The sequence below is a fragment of the Acanthaster planci genome, linkage group LG17 (assembly GCF_054643075.1).
Source record: "Acanthaster planci isolate LZ-2023a linkage group LG17, COTS_SCS, whole genome shotgun sequence".
Classification (NCBI taxonomy): Eukaryota; Metazoa; Echinodermata; class Asteroidea; order Valvatida; family Acanthasteridae; genus Acanthaster; species Acanthaster planci.
Window position 1 is genome coordinate 8005489 of NC_141793.1, and position 21219 is coordinate 8026707.

At 37.7% G+C, this 21219-nt stretch overlaps 1 protein-coding gene across 8 annotated transcripts in view; it reads right to left on the reverse strand.

Moving 5' to 3' along the window:
* The window catches only part of LOC110984227 (5'-AMP-activated protein kinase subunit gamma-2-like), a 61718-nt gene that overhangs the window by 19413 nt on the left and 21086 nt on the right, over positions 1-21219 (reverse strand). For 3 of the 8 annotated variants that reach the window (XM_022244185.2, XM_022244184.2, XM_022244188.2), the window contains 5 exons: positions 18381-18542; positions 17112-17199; positions 12598-12737; positions 8033-8084; positions 7731-7751 (listed from right to left, as the gene is read on the reverse strand). In XM_022244185.2, the coding sequence (XP_022099877.1) occupies positions 7731-7751; positions 8033-8084; positions 12598-12737; positions 17112-17199; positions 18381-18542 (463 nt within the window). Of the gene's footprint in view, positions 1-7730; positions 7752-8032; positions 8085-8326; positions 8361-10585; positions 12558-12597; positions 12738-17111; positions 17200-18380; positions 18543-19906; positions 20109-21219 lie in introns of those variants that run through there. The other 5 variants (XM_087147802.1, XM_022244182.2, XM_022244183.2 and 2 more) reach the window with 5 other exon arrangements.

The window sequence follows — 21219 nt, forward strand, 5'->3', positions numbered from 1 at the left end:
AGCCTCTTACAACAAATGTAAAACAGTGTTTCATGTACCCATGAACACTTTTTATGGGATTTTTTTTTTTTTGGATTGTAAAATATAAAAGTAAAATTTCACACAATTCCCTTGGTGGAGCAGGAAAACAGGACATTATGTGGCAAATCAAGTAAATCATTTTCAACTGAATGGGTACAAATCAATCATTTCTCCGTGAAAGAAATTAATCACTTGAAAAGTCAATGTTATTCATGTGCACAATCACAAACAATTCCTAAAATCCTAGCAAGGAAACCCGGTTTCAAGTGCATCAAATGCAATCATCAGGAAAAAGCCACTACTGAATCAATAAACAGAAAAAGACAATGGTCATTTATAAGGTTTTTATTACAAAAATCACTTCCTACTGAGTCTATTTTGAATTAGTTTGTAATAATTATTCTTTGGCTTAGAAGTTTTGGTTTATGTTCCCAGTTAATAAATTAAGTAACTGCATTGCACAACATATTGAAAAGCCATTTCATGTAACCTATCCATGCAAATGATGGATTACCAACATTTTTTCCCTCTCAATAGTGGAGAAAATCCAGCCTTGTTTTGAAACAGTATACCACGGTTTGAGGCATTTAGAGCGAGCGGATTACCACAGGGGGGACAAAAGCTTTCCACCACCACAGCGATGAGCCACACAGCACCGCTGCACGTTAATCTGGCCCCTATTGAAAAGAGGTCAGCAGAGCACTGTGCCGGTTTCGGGAACAAAAGAATCTTACGTAACACTGCACAATCTGGGCTCTTTTTCCAAGGCTGCAGGCCTGGCTGAAATATTCAGGAGTCAATGAATTTTACCTGTCAGCTTTAGAGTAGTGCCCAAAGAATCGTTCATTGTGGTATAAACGGCCATTAAATGAAATGATGAATTTTTGAAGAATTTTGAAAATGGAAAATCTTGAAAAGGACCCAGCATCTTGTCTTGCTCAAGAAAAATCCACCTGGCAGCAAGTGGTTTAAAGAGAAACAATTGTTACTCTAAAATCCCATCCTTGCCAAATTTCAGAATTTATTGCTAACAACCTTCCAGACAGATTTGGTAAAAACAACCAAAAGCTTATCAAATTTAGCGAGGGTATCAACAACAAGTAGAAAAGCAAAAATGATGAAGGTTAATTCTGGAGCTGATCCTGCAGATAAGGACAAAAGTTTGCTTTAAGTGTAATCAATAAACCAATTTTGGGGACTTGAATGGAAGAACTTGTAGCAGAAACTTAATGATAAGACTGAAAATGACAACATGGGCATCAGAACGTCGCTAGAGAGGGGGTGTTGGGGAGTGTCACACCCCCTCCCCATTGGTTAGTTTTGTCAGTAAAATGGTCTGTCGGCAGCATAAAAAAACGAAGAACGGAGAATGAAGATGAAAGGAAAGGGGAGAAAATGAATATTGTAAAGAAAAAACTTTATCGTGAAGACACCTTCAGTGCCTCAGAATACCGGTAGTTCACTAGATAGACTGCACTTAATAAGTATTTATTTGTATTGTTATTATTTATAAGGCCACGAAGCTAAAGACGGTTTTACAACCTGAGGCCCCCCAAAAAATTAATGTACACTTTCATGTCAGCACAAACCTTCTCAGGAAGGCGCCTCATGTGCAGGGATACGGTTGACAGGTACAGCTGTTGTGCAAAACACAAGCACCTGTGCGTACGCAGGCAAATTGAAAGTGATCTGATTCTTACTGATTACTACAAAATCACGGATCTAGCAAGAGAGGGCGAATCTTGAAAGGGAATCAAGCTACAGTGTGTCATTTGTGGAGATACATTTGACAATGATTATCGGATTAAACATAATCAAAAATATCCAGAAATGATCGGTAACAATAGGGTACTCAGTTGCCAATGCAACAAAAAACCCTTTTGAATCTACTAGGAAGAAACCAAGGATTCTCTCGTGGATTGGTTGACATGTGCTGATTTACTTGGACATTCGGCAAAAGATTTGCAAAGGTGCAATACTGTGTTGGATGAATTGTGGAGACAACATTGTCCTGATATAGAGCAATTCTTAACAAATGTTGAAAATTTGGCAAAACATATCAGCGAAAATGCAACAGAAGTAAGCCAAAATACCAGAAGAGTTATGAGAACCATCAGACAAACCAAACAGCAAGTTGATCTGAAAACTGTGTGAAATGGCAAAACCACCGTCTCATGATCCAGCTGAAAGGGGACAGATAACAACCGATGAACAAAGAAGGTTCTTAGTATCCCCAAGACCAAACCAACCAAAACTGACAGCATTTCCAGAGAATGATGCCATACCAAAAGCAAACAACACAGGAAGGCTCTTGGATGTCAAAGAAACCAAAGACAAGACAGGTGAAAGTTGGGCAAAAGATATCCTTGTGACATTGGGAGAGAATGAACTCAATACCAGCATCCAACATGCCAGGCTGCAAAAGTGGTGCTCATCCAGCCATGGTAACAAAGAAGCTTGATCGCCAAGTTCCGTATGTACTTTGTTAGCCACACAGGACCAACACTGTCAACAGCAGCCTGATTATACAGGAGATGTTCAATGTGATCCAGGAGTTGTATGTATTCTTCTCATGCACAAAATGGCATGCTGTATCTGTAGCAAGTATCTGGATGAAATTGCAAATGCCCTGAAGCTTGGAAATATTTCCCAGGTGGATAGCGAGAGTGGAGTCAATAAAGTATGGTCTTCGTATGAGGCAATCCAGGATACCCAACCCAAGGTGATGGACAGATGATGAATTTCATGCCCACAATTGCCCAACTTCCATAACTACTGACAGCTAGGCATCACACTAGGGAATCAGACTACAGTACACACGTTTTACGTGACAGTTTGTCGGCAAATTTCATGTGGCACTCCCCCATTCAAAATGGTCTAGCAATGCCCATGATGAGTGTGATGCCCACGACAACTGTGTTGTATGGAAACATCAATTTGCACTTTGGAAAACACACTGGTTCCATGACATCAGGTGCTTATGATGCACATCATTCCTCAGAATCTTAACTGCCATCCAGTGTCAAGTGGACCAAAGCAGACAAGATTCCCCACATGACAGAGAGACGAGAAATAAGCAAGTAAACTGCTGCACAAGTTTGCCCAATAAAACACTGTTGTGTTATTGTTGACTTACAATTTGGTGTCTATCCATGGTCACTACAAACACTTGGAAAATTAGACAGATGGCACAGAGAAGATATGTCAACGGATCAAAAATACTAACATCGCAAAGAGACTGAGCTGCAGTTGTCAGAAAGAGAGCCAAGGCCAAGTTACCCAACAAAAATCCTCAGAACGAATTTGAACGCCATCAAGAATATGAAAAAAGAAAAATCCATCTTACATGTACCTGCAAATAAAAGGAGAGTGACCATGCTGATGGACAGTGAAAACTATTACAGGAGTTGATTTACTGAGCAAAAGAATGATTTGTTGCTAATTGAAGAAAGATCCTACACCCTGATTCATACATAAAATGAATGCTATTTTGAGTAAATGGCAGAAGGGCCTGAATTCTCTCCCCATGGATTTGTGTGTACAAAGTTCACCTTTCAAAAGTGGCAACTCAGCTACAGTCAGTCTAATATCCATAAGCATGGTAGGTCCTCAGCCTAAGTGCATGGTCAGACAGTGGTGTGGTACTGCCCGGTTGTAAGATAGTGTCCCACCACTTGTTCACACTAACAAGAATCCCTGCTGAAGACAAGGAGAGTGGTCAGACTCATCCTCATCAAAGGTCAATCTGTTGGACAAGACGTCACACCTCAAGAAGTATGGTTTGGTATATCACATACTGGGTACCCCTTGATCCCTGCGAGGACACTTAAATCAATGAGAAAGCTCACACCTGACAGGTCAATTACAAAATACACACCTGAAGTTCCCCTCACCCTCCTGGCAGCAATTGGTGAGCCTATATATACGTGTATATCAGCTCCAAGTCATTACATACAATGTCAAGACCATCACCAGAGAGGATGGCATCGGGTAAATAAAATCCAACAGACATGATAGACAGTGGAAATCTGCAGGCACTACATCTATCTTACACACATGGACTGGCAATGAGGTCACTTAAGCAGGTCTATGTCCCCGAGGGACTGTGGTGACCAGAAGAGGGTCCTATGAAGCCTTGGAAATAGACCCTCTTCTGGTCACCACAGTCCCTCGTGGACATAGACATGCACTAGTGACCTCATTGCCAGTTCATATGCGTTTTATAACACACCTCAAACTAGCAAAATATTCTTTCAGGGTTTTAACTCTTTTAATTCAACTTTCAATAGTACTCCAAAAATTGCCGAAAATTAAAGGTTCATCGTCATAGTGTCCCTTGACACAGTCTAATGTTGAGTTGCTATACTCAACAAGGCAAAAATTTTCAAGGGTTTTAACAGTTCCTCTCACAACAGATTGTCGAGATCATGAATTGTTATACCAATTGTCTGATAGTATGACTTCATAATATTCACAGAGTAATTAATTACATCTTTAGTTTTCTGTGAATCTTTCCCAAGAACTAATTGGTTCATTTCTTCTTCTGTCAGTAGAGTTTTTTTTTACAAGAGTAATGTAAATCGATTGTAGATGTCACCATTTAAAATGAGCCACAGCAACCTCAAGAGGACGTAACAACTATTCAAAAATTTTCAAGACTAGTACCTGACCAGGCACTAGCCTGTGGAATTGATACGCATACAATGTCAGCGAGTCGCGCTGATGCTAAATTCATGTACTAGCCCACATTAGTGAACCACACATGACAGTATTTCAGCCAACCAGGATATAGAACCAGGAGGAGGTGTGTTATAAACCTTAATAAACAGAGCAAGGGAATATGATGAGCTGGTCCATGTGTCCAACCACCCTCCGTAACATGGCCAACCTATTCTGTAAAGTGACTAAACATTGCCAAGTGATAGGTCATTTTAGTCTCAGCTCATACTACACTGAGTTGGCTCTCCAACCTCCTATTACAAGGGCTTCAACTCAAACCCCAGCATGGCATCCTGCAAAGTTAGAATTATCACTTGTTGGATCAAGCCCTCCAATAAGCCATTGCATAGTGACCACCATCTCTGGAATGGACTGGTTCCTTTGTACCTTCTTATCCATCAAGAACAGTGTATTGTTACAAGGCGTCTCTTATTTAATTAAGCAAAAGTTTGCCCCGAATCAGGAGGTATAGCAACAGTGGTTTAGTATGGAGAATTCAAATTTAAAGAACTCAGTGTAACAGATTTTGTTCAAATCTAACTCGCAAAAGACTTATTCAAGGTAAACACATACAGGTGTGCCCTGTATCAACATCTTCTAGGCTGGAAATAAACAATATCAAGTGTCCACAGGCTCTGATAAATTTGACCTGATTTTTCATTGTTTGGGATTATCCTTTTTAGTTTTTATAATGTTATATTTCCTTTCTTGTCGTGTTTTTAATTTGCTTCCTCATATTCTCCAAAACAGCCTGTTCAATTACACACTATGCAGCACTTTTGTCACTTATCAATCTGTCACTTTAAGGACATGGTTCGGATAGTTTTTGCCGAACTTCGGTTCAGTTCGGGTTTGGACACGTTGCACATTGAGACATCCAAGAGCATGCAATGAGCGTGTTGTATATGGTACTTCCGTGTGTAAATTATGTTAATATAAGTAATGAATCTCCTCTCCATCCCCATCCATGAGCAACTTTGATGTGAACATAAGTTTTCTAAACTATTTCCCCAAAGTTTGCTTAGGAGTGAAAATGCCATAGAAAGTTACTCTTGGAGGTATAACAGTTTCCGACCGCATTTTGCTGACCAAAAGCGGTCATGTTTGGACCATGCTTGACTCAACCAAATGATCGTACGATATGTGAAAATAGAAAAAAAACCAGCTAGCTCAAATGGGAGCATGACTGATAACAGCATTTTGTTATTTGAGATCTGCAAATAACTTAGAAATCTGGCAAAATTCCATTACATGGATCAAACATGATCAAAAAAAGCAAGTTGGGCCACCACGCGAACCAAATCTTGTCGGGCGCTGGAGCGCTGCACCGGCATGACCCACCTGGCAAAATCACTTTTCCTTCCGGAGTTGCCTTTGATCGAGCACGAGTCAGACTGTGATCAGCATCCAATCAAAATTTGTTTGAATTGCCATTTATGACATCATTGACCTAATATGGAAAGTAAGGGCATGGCTATCGGAGATTGGCAAACATAATGCTAGATTTGAATATACATACGCACAATCGGATGTAGTGAGAATTTAGAATTGTTGTGCAGCCGGTATGTTGCATGTTATCGGTTGATTATTAGTGAATTCTCACCACATGGTTTTTACAACCATCGCATGAGGCAGGGCCATCATAAGTTTACTGTTCATATATTTACATGTACATGTACAATACTGGTACATGTGTGTTATACATACACACGACTGTGCCAAGCACCGGTGCAGCAGCAGTGCACGTGCAGCACAATTCGTTATCCATTTTTCATTGTGTTTTCTTTTTTATCACGTTTTCTTGCGTGCACTCTGTGCACTGTCAGTGCCATGACATATTAAAGCTGAACATCCGAACCGACCAGTTTGGTTTGGTTCGGTTCGAAAGTGCCATGTTCAATGATTTTTGGTTCGGTTCACTGGTTCAGCTGCAGCACTAACAACATGTTAAATACATCAACACCAACATGTAAGATTACATTAGTATGTCATGACTGGATCACTTGTACATGGGAATCCACAGCATGAACAGGTTAATTGAGCAGGGGAAGTCAGAGGGCATCAACACTGTTACTTGCATTCACTCACTATCAGGTCATGCTTGCTGAAACCAGCAAACTCAGTACACCTTGACGCTAAAAGGCCATTCAGATGGGTAACAGCGTTTCAGTTGCTAACTGCTTAAAAGTTTGATATTAAACAATGGATGGAACATTGTGAGGGTCAGTCTTGACTTGAGAAAGTTTGATTCTGAGTTCGTAAATAAAAAGAATGAAATAGAATACATCAAATGAATTCTGAAGGTCAATATTATATTGTTGAACATGTGGTTTAGGTTTAAACAGAAAATAAAAGCAAAATTTCATGAACAAAGTTAAAAACCATAGTAATTATTCTATTTCAAGGAAGTACTCTTGAAAAAGTGTAATTACATACATGTACGTATAAGCCATTCTGCATTAACTCATTTGGGAACCTCTTACTTGTCAATTTAAACATCTCTCCAAGAGGTGAAAGAACCTCAAGCACAGTCACACATGTACATGTACTCCCAGTGAAGGCCCTCCCATGTACATGTACGTGTATTCATGAGTCACCTTTAATTTCTTTATTTAGTCTGACAAATCTTTCCTCCGAGGATGACTTGGTTCAATCCTTTTAGAAAGTCTAAATGGCTTTGAAGGCATTTGAAAGGATTTATTAAAGAACTTAAAAATATATATATTAACTGTAGCATGTGATGTATAAAGACGGTTTGAGTTTGGGAGCTCTTGGCAACTTACCAGAGGAAGCCTGGTTTTTTAAATTGGAATTATAGTGGTTTCTCCTCCTTCAGACTTCATTTAACTTCATCAAATACTCCCTAAATCAAACCACCACTAAACTTTGACAGTCAGTAACTATCCAAATCATGCTGTTATTTCAAAATAAATTTCGTCCAGATTAGAATTTTGGGTTAAGTGGTTAAATTGAAAATCATTTTGACTTACTTGGTTTGGTATTCATTTGATCTGCTCATCATTTAGAGAAACACAAAATGAAAAAAAAAATGAGAGATAACTCCCCAACAACTTGGAGTTAAATTAACCTGCTTGGGTTTTTTCCTGAGTTGGCAATACTCTCAAGACACGTTTACCAGTTCCAAAAACTTCTGGACGCCTTTTGGTGATAATACAAAAGTTTGAGTGAAGTGACAGAATAAGTCAAAATGAATATGACTGATGAGTTAGTTTGTATAAAGTGTGTGAAATGTATGTTATGGGGATGCTGTTGGGGGTAGTGTAGTTATTACCTGCTGAATCAACTTCCATACTGCCTAAATCATTATCAGCAATGGCCTGTAACTGCAACAACAAACGAGTAAACAAACAAACAAAAAGGTGGCAAGGTCACAAGGTGATAGAGATAAATAAAAAGAACATCGCTCAAGAAAATGAAGGATCTCTTTGGTCAGCATGGAGGTGGGTGATTGCTTAACAGTGGAATGATGGGAAGATGGAGCTAAAGCGCAGTGACAATGACAAAGGTCAAGTTTCTATCGAGTGACTAGCCATTCCGTAAACAGAAAAGAAAGCAAATAACTGACCTTTAATTTTCACATAAGATTCTGAATAACACCTCTGAAAAAAAACAAGAATTGTTATAAATAATTAAAAGGTCAATTTTCACTAATCACCAACCAAGTAAGCTACATGCACATGTACTTGTGAAAAATATCCTGTATTGAATTCAACAGGTACCACTACAGTAGAGTGACCAATTTACAGGATGTATACATTCAGTACATGTAAGTGTCGCTGTAGCATGCATGCAGCGGGCCAAATTAAAAGGAAGAAATTGCCACTTTTGGTAATCTCAGTGATAGTTTTACTCTTTTTAATCATTTGCTTAATACAACAAAATTCTTTGTACAGTATCTGTATTTGTGCCATAGGTGTTAAAGACTACTGTATATACCCCTCTCCAATAAGTAAAAAAACTGGGCCAGAAATTAAGTTTGATAAAGAAGTAAAAAAAAAATGCGTACATGTATCGTGGCTAGAATAGTATTATGCAAATTTCACAATCTTCTCATGGTCATCAAATCACTGAGATATTCTACGAGTCTGCGTACATGTAGCTTACTGTGTCAATCACTTGTTCTCATTATATACTATACATGTAAACGCATTTATTGGTTAAAACTTAAGACTGCAATTATGTCCAAAAATCTTAGGGCTATTTTGCAAATAACTTGGATTATAGAACTTGCAGAACTCCAGGGAAGTCACTTGATCACATATTACAATTATACCCTTTTTGCAATAACACAGGTGAATTACAAGATATGTAACCATATCAGAGATATTGATAATAATGGTCTGCTCATGCAAAGTCTCAGTGCGCCAATATCATTATCATCAGGCACATAATCACGCATGCACCTGGAATTATCTCAGCTCTCTAAACAAGTACTCAGCTCATTGCTGCCATTTCAAGCACAACCGCACTAATCGCCCACAATTACAATTTCTGTCCTCACAGAGAGAGGCAAACTGTACTGTACATGTAAGTTGCAATAAGTAACCACCAGCTGGATTCAAACCTGACCCTCAGACCCTACACCATGTACATGTATCCTCCATACATGTACAAACCATTTACTGGTATACCACTCAGACACAAACCAGTTAAGAAGCAGATTCAGAATGTAAAATAAACGTAAAATAACTATGTTAAGTAGAGTAAAAACAGAAGGGAGTTCTCACACACTGTTTGCATAGCTTGCATGATAACATAAATTTCTGAACAATGACACTTCTTTTAGCTGTCCATATAATCTATTTATATTTTATCTCTGGTGACATACACAACAGAACACCTGACAGAATTCAGCAGTTTTGTTCGAAGCAAAAGGGTTTACCAAGGTTGTCATAATTGTTTTATAAACACAGAGAATTGTCTCTTACTTTACACAAACCTATTGCCTTAAACTGCCAAAATATGAAAGAATGTCATCTTCCACTCAAGGTCCAAAGTAACAACGAAAGTGTTTCCACCTGACCCTCATCTTTCTTTCCAAACATTATTGACTTAAGAAAAAACTCTTCCACTCATTTCGTTGACCTTATGGTCTGCATTCTCTGCATTCATTCATCGATTTACTAAAGTGGGTAAAAGATGAAACACTTTTATCCAAGTAAAGAAACCTACACATGTATGAGAGTGGCTTGACGAGTGGGACAAGTTGGTGAGGAGTGAGAGGATGAAGGTTGTGAGTTGGTAAGGGGAAAACTGGTAAGGGGCACTTTTACCTACATGTACATGTATGTGTACATGCAAAAGACAAATAAAAATGCTAGATATCAAGATCTTAGGTCTTTTTTGACAATACATGTACAGGTAAATTTAACCTAGTTTCAAAAATTCAAATGCACCTTGTTTGGCTCATTAGCCTTACATGATCATATTTCGTAATGTGTAATTCAGGAAGCTCCAGGTGATTTACATATGGCTTGAAGCAAAACACTATACTGTACAGCCTCTTTTGTGTAATCATCATTTACAGCAATGACCATACCAATCAATCAGTAAAGGAAATGAAGATCTTTTTGGTAACCATTCAAAACATAACAAAAAACCACTACATGTAAATGTTCTTTTAGTGTCAATTGCTCAACAACATGATTCCACCCCACCCCTTTTTCAATATGTACAGTAGCAAGCAGAAAAATAATCCAAGTTATTATAAAAAATAGCCCAAGCAATTTCATCTGTTGGCTATAAAAGCAGTAACACAAACTTCCCTAATTCCACACCTCCAGCATCACTTCCCTCCATGATCAACCTTTTTAGTATTACCTACCTGTTATGGAGAACTGCAACCACACATCTTACGCAGGTGTTAACTAGAAGAATCCTGTCTGCATCATGCTCAAGTACAGTACATGTATGCACATCACGTACAGTACCATACCGGTACACGTGCAATACATGTATTGCTCACACCAAGACATTTCTGCAGAGGGCAGCACACATACCATTCATACCACACATACATGTACATGTACTACATCCTGCTTTTGAGACCCTGCAAATTGAAAAATCTCCCCTCCCACCAATATTTGTGTGCAGTACTGCAAGGATGTTTATGCCTCAGTTACGTACACGTAATGCATGTACTACATGTACACATTATGTTAATCATTTCAGATTTTCTTCAAGCTTAACTGTAATTTGTGTATAAGGGTCCATGTGATGCAATTAGTTTACTAAGGCTCTAAAAAGGTACTCTTGTATTTAATTTTTTTTATTCAAAAATGATTTTTGATGCTTTTTTGGTTTTCATGCTAATGTCAATTTCATATTCATGAGCAAAAATGTGATGTCATCAGGGACAAACCTGCAGTTTTCATACAATGAAAAAGATTATAAAGATGCGCAAAATGTTATTAAAAAAATTCATCACAAAAGGACCCTTTAAACCAGGACCCTTTGAAACCTTGTAGCAATTAAAATCTACAGTACAATGAGCCAGCTTTCTGCACATGTACATGTACCTGTACATGCATTTATGTCCTGGCCTACTGACTTCTTCACTTGATATTGAACTTTATCCTCTATAAACAAAGATTAAAATGATACTGTAAATTTAAAACACTAATGCCTTTCGAAATCTTGTTTTTATCCTAATACATGTACACACAAAAAAAAAATACATGTACATTGTGGGAACTACACACATTATGGACTTTGCGGGGACCAAACACTGTGAGGACAAAGTTTTGCCACAACTCAGTTCAAACTTTCCCAACAAAAGAAATTTCTATTCAATGTGATGAAGTCCAACACATGCACACCACCCTCCATGCACACACTCCTACATCACGTTACTCAAACATACATTGAGAAATCTGTGTACTGAAGACTGGATGACAAACAAGAATGGAAAAAAAAGAATTTCATTCCTCAATTGTAATGTACAGTCGAACACGATTAACAAGAGCACACTTGAGATGAGATCGCGCTTAAAGCGAGCATATTTCTTCAGTCCCATTCAAAATGTTCATATTCCTATGAGAAAAAACTTACTTTAAACAAGCTACATGTATGCTAAAACAAAAACACGGACATTTATTAATATGATTTAAAATTATTAAAAAGTTAAAGGCTGTACATCGAATACCAATCCACTGCATAATATTGTATCGTACGGTACAAGTAAGCCTGCAGTACATGTACACTGCTGTAGTGTTAACAATGCTTACTGGTGCATTACGCCAGACTTGTGCTCTATGAATAGGATAAGTGTCAACACATATAACACGAGGTTTACCGTAAGACGTGGTTTTTTGGAGTCCCTTTGAGCTTGTGTTAAGCGTGTTCGACTGTACATGTAAGAAACATTTCTAAAGCAAACAGTACTAAAAATATATAACACGGCAAGGAGGATACAGTTTTCAGATTAACAGGCCCTTAAAATCTATCTCTGGCGGCAAATTTTAGAAGTCTTTGCATCTCATTCGCATTGTACCATGTACCTTTGTGAGCATTTGTACTGCCGTTCTAAAGGTGTCGTGTATTTTTCATGGGCATACCAGTTACCTGTACATGTATGTCATCTAGGACATTTGTACAAGTGAGATTTAATGTTATAGTTGCTTGGACACAAAAAGTTGGCAGAATCTTTGAGTATGTGGTACATTTGTTTATTTCCGTGCCAGATTCATCTAATGGTCCCCAAACTTAAAAATTTACAAGAATATCTATAAGTTACAGTTTGACACAATCAAAGGTCACTTTGTACAATATGATTCAGACTTTTCACATTTTACCACAGAAATGAACATCCAGCACTTCATTAGTTGGAAAGCTTACCGGGTGAAATCCTGTTGCTGGATGTTCCCCCTCTGAGAACTGCCTCTGGAGATTCTTTCGTGGAGTGCGTCTTTCGGGTTCCTTTTGATAATCCTTCAGTTTCAGCCGTTCCAAGCCCAAAGTTTGTGGTGAATTCCCAGCTACAAATTATTTTTAACACAACCAAATTAATTCACATAATGTTCTGTTTGTTTTCTGTTCTATTTTCCATTTTGTTGTTGGCTTTTTGTTTTGTTTTGTAGTACATGTATTTGTGTTTTTTTCTGGGGGGTAATGACACTGTCTGAAAGATCTGCCTGTTAACCACTACATGCCAGGAAGCCCTGTACCAAAGACCTTGGCCATATACACATGGCTGGGGTGCCCGAAATTGGAACTTTCTTTATTAAAAAAATAAAGTTGCTCTGCGTTTTTAGAAAAAATTTACTTGTTGTCAGTCAGCTGCTGGGACTTGCCAGTCACGGTTCACATGCATCTGTAGCGTGCTTGCTGGTAATCCGTGATTGTTTTGAAACAGTACCATTGTTTGCCACTGACAGTGGGGACAAAAGCACTCCAGCGATGAACGATACAATACCGCTGGGCACTTGTGGAATCTCACCACATTAGTACAAACAGCACCGCCATCTAGCAGCGCATTGTGCCAAGTTCCAGAACAAAGAGGAAATTACGCAACACCCCACAATGGAGGCTCCTTACTGAGCTACAGGCATGGCTGCAATACTCACACGTCAAAGGGGGTTTCCCTGTTAGATAAGACTCACCTCAAGACAGTCATTTATTTGGGTGTATGCATCCAGCAAATGAAGATATGAATTTTTGAAGAATTTTGAAAACAGAAAAAATCCAGTAAATGAAGAAATGATATTTCCAAGAATTTTGATAACGGAAAAAATGAAAAAGCGCCCCGCAGTAGGTGATGCATGCTGCTAACTCCGCCCAGCAGGAAGTGGTAAACAACTTTTAATTGACATCCGTATCATAATTTACATAAATCAATGGAAACTGGACTCCTCTTTGTTTCTAGTATTCAACCTCCGTATCTTGAGAACTGTGATTGTAACATCACAGTCATATCTGATTCATATACACGTACATGTAGCCTCATTCATCTCTGACAATCTGTATAAACTACATTTTAGCCTACAATTAAAAACCTTGAAGAACATACTTGATGAAAGTTACCAGAAACATTACAATAAAAATGACACCATCATACTCGTAAACTAACAATTCAATTTGTCTTTTCTGTCTTCAACATGAGAACTGTATTTCTCACATTATACTTGTGGGGTGCACGTGTACAACTTGCTATCTTCAGGCAAACTTGAATTCTCAATTCTGATTGGTTGATCTATGGCAACAAACAATGCGACGTATACATGTAACTGTGTTTCATGGTCCATGTTAAACCCTGCGTACTGTGCTGTTCTAACTCAATGCACTGTGCTGTTTTTACACTAAAAGTAAAAAGCACAACTTCAAAATTTACTGAAAATTCAAAGGTGGCATGTTTACGCACAAAGGCTGAGCACTCGTGTGATTACTAATATTGTCCCTTTTCAATTTGCAAAAAAAAACAGATGAGAGAACTTAATGGCACAGAAAAAAACAATACATTTCTTTGTGTGCCGAGTGAAATCATGTGCTACCGGTATATATCCAGAAAAAACACATCTTTTGATGGCACAATGTATGTATCTGTATGGAGTCAATTTCCTTCCAAGGATAACATGCATCACCACCAGTGCCATAAATTTGTGCTGGAAATTAGGAAGGATGGGGAAAGGTGGGGGGATAACTTGCCCGGCCATGAAAATTTGAAAAAAGGTTGATGTTCATGATATTGATGTACATGTACATCTGTAGTATGTATTCAGAATGGCATACTTATGCCTGTTATCAATTGCTTTCCTTTTTCAAGTGATACTGAATACATTTTTGTCATCTGAAGTCTGAAAATTCTTCACAACCAGCTTTAATTTTGCTCACCACAAAAGTGTGGGGGGTTGATTCAATAGCCCACTCCCACTCCAAAAAGTGGGGGATACATACCCCCCTCCAGATCATATGGTATGTTACTGGATATTAGCCAGAAGAGAAAGTACAGCTTGAGCATTTTTTACAGACTGGTTGCCATTTCATGTTTTGCACATGTTGGTCATAGGCACCATCCATATTGTATCTCGGCCAATATCGATATATCAGGTTTTTTTATATCGATATTATCGATATATTGATATTTATTCATTTTAATTTTCACCTCAAGTTACAGATCTCATGCTATCTAAGCGTGAGAGCAGTTTTGGACTCTACATCCTACAGTACACCTTTCTAGTCACAGCTACAAAAAGTGAACTTCATTATTTCCACCATTATGTCCCGGATAGTGCAACAGATGTTTCTTTAGAGTGCCAATGCATATTTATGATTATGCAAATAAGGGTGGAGTTTGCAGACTGATGTCAATAGAGAATACCAACTGCAATTAGTTTCAAATTAGAAAAAATATTCCAAGTGCACCACAAGTGCATGCAATTGAAAACTTTACGTGCACTTCCAAAAAGTTACGTGCACCATTAGCTTACACGTACAGGTACATGTACATGTACATGTACATGTATGTAAGAAAAAATAAAGAGAGTAGAACATAGTCACTGTGTGTTACACTGCAAGTTTACCTCATTGCAAGCTACATGTACCTGACTAGCTTTCAAAAACTCAACCTTGTAAACATGCAATACAGTAAACGTAGAGTATACGTAACTGTACAGACATGTACCTTTGACGACGCAATAGAATCATACAACACACACGCACATGCACTCTATAGGGGTTGGTGTCAATGCATCAATTGCCGTAACCCCTATGCTAGTCTTTTCTCAAGAGGTAAATTTGACTACATAAAAGTTAGCTGCATGTAAGTGCACTGTGCCCAGTAATGCCAACGTTCTGTGTGGTTGTACTTAAGCTAGGTCCATGGTGACAATACAGAGTACAGAAGTGAATATGTCACACGCACAGTTATGTGGGTAAAAGGTAAACGACATTAACGTGAGAACCTGCGTAAGCCGTGGCTTATCGAAAATTAGGGTAATGTGACAATGCACTTTTGTACTTTTTAATAAAATTTGTTCACGAGTAGCGATATTTTTGGTATATTTTTCAATAACAATGTTTACAAAGTTTCGATATTTCCCGATATTTCTCGAAAATCTGTTATTTTTGATATATCGATATTACCAAGTAACTAACAATGGTGATATCAATATATCAAACCCAAATCGATAATATCGATATACTGATATATCAACAGTCAATGCTTAGTTGGTCAGCTACTGGATTGAAACAGAACCATGTGTACATTCTTCTCAGGCCTTAACAATGAGATCATTTTGATTTACAAAGTGTATACAAACGTACATGTACATGTAGTCTCTGACAAAATGAAACTTTGCAATCACTTGTTTTACTGCAAAAAACGATGTGGTCGAGACAGTTTTCCAAACATCACAAAAACAGGCATTCTCTAGCCAAAGAAAATAAAACTGCAGTTCACACCTGAAGGCATACAAAGATGAAATGAATTTTCACAGACACTTTCATGGAAGACATGAAAACATAACTTTGCAATGTACATGTAAATTCACAGGGGTCAAAGGCAGGTTAGGAACATCAACAAGCTGTCTCCAAAATTTAATTTTTATTTATAAATACATGTAAACTTTGCAATCTTTCAGACAACATGCAGTTCATCATGAATGATTAATGTTATTAAAATGGAAAAAAAGTCTTTTAATTCATTTCTTGCAACCACAGATCAGCTGGGTTTTGATTGGAAAGATTTGTTACCTATAATGCACATCTTTGTATTGCACATGTAAGACATACATGTAACTCCTTATTTAATTGGATGATTTTTATAACTATTAAACTTCATGTATATGAGCTTCAGAAACAAGACAGTCTGCCCACAAAAAAAATTATTGTTAGGGTTGGCCAAGCAATTAGACCTTATTCAGTTCATACTGTGTCTTCTATTTGAAAGTTACTTTGTCACTTTTAACTGCCAAAAGTCCATGTATTATGTCTAAGGTTTTCAGAGAGGAGCACTGAATCTTGCTGAATAGTTTATATCAGTGTTAAGCATTCTTGACCAAGAAACTCAGGAGTGTAGAACTGGTCACTAGTCACTGCATGCTGTGGAAATATAGGTTATAGTGGATAGAAGGTTTTTGCAGTTTCCACCCAACAATGTCTGGCTGTTGTACATGAACATAAATTTCCAGTGGCAGAAGGGGTGTTTGTTATCTGTTCCGTCCACTATCCACTCTGAGCAGGAACAAGGACAAACCCATTTTAACATACATATCATAACCAGGGTCCTTTGGTTAAAGTTGAACTCTGGGCACAGATGTATGTGTATATACATGTATGTACGATGTGACATTAACCATATGTGAAAATACTACACGTATGTTGACTCGTTCACATGTCTAGTGTAATGAGCTCACCTGTACGTGACTGGGGACTTGTGTACATCACTTTGCCTGGCAAGCTGGATGTCTGAGCAGTAGGACCACTATTCCATCTTCTTTTTATCTGAAACCAGTTTGAATGTACAGTACATTGTGTACAGGTAAACATGTTCCCTAACGTACAAGTACATGTGAAGGAATACATAATAATGTACATGTCCAACAAATGTTAATATATACCAGGAACAGATTGCATTGTCATGCCTCTGTCTTGGATACTGTACTGTTCACTGGCCCAGAAAGATCCCGACAGGGCAATATATCCGCATATCACACTCACCATAAGACATGTCATTCCGCCGATAGCACGTGCACGCGCTCAAGACAGAAGAGCTTCGGGAAGTTCGAGAGCAATCGTTGCCCTCATTTAGTCAGTTTTTGGCATGGTATCGTACCAGTTCCCACATTTTGTGCATGGGTTACCATGGAATTCTATCAATGTTCACACTAGTATAACAGACTCAGTTCCCATCCCCACATTGTCTAAGGTAATGCATGACGTGTTCTTTTTTCACCTGCACTACTTTCACATTAAAGTTTACGCCATTAAAGAAAGTAAGGGAACAGTGCATTCATAGACTACATGTACATCATTTACGGGTAATTCCAGAAATTGGGGTCCATTTTTTGTGTGTGATTTTGTAAGTTTAGAATGTGTTTTCTAATTTACAAGAGTAATGAATTAATGCAAATTACCAGCAAAACAAATAATAAAAGTCTAAAATCAATTCCAGTGCTATTTCCATGTCAAATAACAAAGGTCAGATGTAACAGGGACACAAAATGTCACACTTTTGGACCCAGAATTTCTGGAATTACCCTTACGTCTTTATGTTACATGTAATTATGCAGTTCGACAGTAGGCATATCGTCTTCTGAACTTCTGAAATTCAGAGCTCATTTCTTTGGATAAATTCCTTAAGACAGAGGTACATGTATCGGTGGGCCTAGATCTACCACCGCCAATGCATGTACATATACGTACCAGTACATGTACGTGCATACAATGAGTTACAAAAATTAGCTACATTTGGTTTGCATAAGCTGTTTCAAATGTCAACTTGCACAACATGCAATTTTTTTGACAGTTTCAAGCCCTGTATAATGTAATCAATTGATCTTATTAATCCTAACGTCTGACAAAAAGCAGAGCTGTACACACAACAGAACGATTAATGTATGCATACATAAAGTACATGTGTATACCATACACCACATATGCATATGTACCACCAGTTCACTTACAGGTTTAGAAGGGAAAGTGTATCTTCTGGACTCCAGTGGGCTCTGTGGAGATGAGGATCCACTGTGACTTCCAGAACTACTGACAAGTGGTTTCTTCTCCCCTTCTGGTTCTTCCATTTGTTCTTCACTTTCAAGGAAAGGCATCGCAAATGAACTCAAATCCTGTAAACATGACACAACATATCCAGTATAAATTTAGCCATCTCACGATGAGTCAAGTCAATACATGTGGCAGTATGTTGTCTATGTACCTGTGCATGTCTTCAAACAGCCACAAAATCATCTCCAAAATGCATTCAACTGCAACTACTGTACTGTAACTTTAATGTCATTTAACCCTAACACTCCTCAATCCTTCACCTATTGGAGGACTGAGGAGTGTTAGGGGTAATACTTCAAATGTACATGTACTTGTGCACAAGTGCAGGTATATGTACCCATACACTGTACAAAGTGTAATGGAAATGAACTTGAATAGCCTCTACCAACGTTTATACATGTACATGTACAAGTACAAGTATGCATCATGCATCAACAATAAGGCATTAAGCTTACATTTTATTATGTACTACATGTATATAATCCAGGTGTGAACATGCACACTACCAAACCTAGTACACTGGTAACACACAGTACATACATACATGTAGCTGTACCCATCATATTGGAAAGACAAAGCTTTTATATCGTATTGTTATCGGTACAGGCCCCCCAAAAAAGTCTCCAGTTTCTAGCTGGTGAGTGCAAACATCACCGTAGACCTGCGCATTGGCAAAATGAAAAAGGTTTTATTTAGTAGGCCCTATGTCCAACAGCTGCCAAACTTGCTTAATCGACTGGAATCTTACCACAGTGTAATTTACATAACATTTTTTAACGTGTACAGTAAAGGAGCCCCTCTAGATTACATGTAAATGTATGGGGATACATTTAGTCAGGCACTCTTTCAGATGACATCATTTCTATATTATACATTTGCATCTGGGAACCAAAAAAGATGGTCTTATGCCCTGTGTACATGTACAAGCTGAAAATGCTTTTAAACAGTAAAAAAGGCTGGGGCTAGTCTATTTTAGTGTTGGTCGAGGCCAGCGTTAAATGCGCATGCAGTCACAATGGACATCGTGTGTTATACCTACATGTACATCGTTTAGAGAGGAAAAAAAAGTGAGGTTAAAAAAAAAAAAGTGTCGCCAAACCACTTTAGGAGCCAGCTCCTGACCAGAAACCAGACACTTTCTTGGCCTTATCTGTCTCAGGTATTTATGACTCTCTTTTGACTCTTTAATTTTGCAAGTTGAATTTTGTTTTCATTTCCAGGTATGTGCCTATGGATGTACATGTATGTGTCTGCGACATTAAACTAAGGATCATTCAAAAAAGCTTACGATTTCATGCTGAATAAACATACATGTACATGTACGTATGTATATGGATATATTCATACAAGTACACTTTACAGGGAGATAAGCAACTCAAAACACAATACAAAACAGCATAAAAGTGGCAATGAAGTAATGACTTACGTGTACATTCATGAGCCTTTGCCAGTTCCATCTGTGTCCTAAATCATCTCTACCATTCAAACTCATGTAATATAAAGCAGACCGAGGCAAGCCATTTTGTAACATGCCAAGATCGGTTATGGATTTTATGAAAACATGTTCCGATATGTACACGCATGACATGTATACATTTAACAGAACTTAAAACTCTACGAGTTGTCTACGAATCAAGAATTTTGTTAATCTTTAGCATTTTGTGTTCTTTGAACTCTACTGTTCAAAGATTAATTTCAGAAGATTGATAAGAATTTGTGCATACGGTAATTTGCACTGTGCACTGAACATGTATTGAAAAAATCAAAACAAAACCAAAGCAGATACGACGTAAAATTATCAACAGGATTTGGGGGATCGCTAAACAGTTTCAGGTTGACTCCAAATTTGTTTAGGTTTTTATGGAGAAACCATGCTGATAAGTGATTCCATGAGCTTTTGCAAACTTGGCCTTTGACCTCTTTAAAAGATATCAAACAAGCTTAAAGGGGAGACCAAGATCAATGATTCCATTCACCAATTTGACCTTGAGTACAATGTATTATACAGCAACAAACCTGGAATCCTTTTTACAAGTTGGACGCATGTGTATATTGGATTGCTCAATACTGTGGCAGCTACATGTAGTCTGTTGCTTATACATGTACATGTGTAAATCTCCTTAGTAGCATGTCAAAGTAAATTGTATCTCACAGAAGAATTTATTAATTTTTTTCTTTGTGATGGAACAAAAATCAGTTTCTTAAGTTTTAAAATCAAGCTTTACAAAATATGGCATGTGCCTTTTTATAATGCAATAGTCAAATTACATGTAAAGTTATAACTCTTTGAGTTACAAATCGCAAGTTTTTACTTTCTGTGAATGAGTTTTGTCATATATCACCAAATACCTTTTTTCTATTCCAGACATCAATTAATTTCATGCCAGTTACACAAAGAGTGTATCACTGAGAGCTACAAAGAGGATTGGTTTGGTTCAAACATTGACAAGAACTTGCTCATTGACAGTGACAAAATTGAACAAATAAACAAGAAATGTTAGAAAGTTTTAGCGTACACATACATGTACATGTACAAACATAACTTTTAAACACTTGAGGCTATTTTGGCTGTGCCTGTCCAAATCAAACTTAGTGATAATAATGAGGATGTGTAAAACTTAAGATACAAAATAAGGTTCATTTAAAGTGAAAACGGCAGGTTGTAACACTTTACACACTTTAAACCCCTAATGAACCATCAGTAAAGATAAATTCATTTATTTTTAAATGTACAAAGGT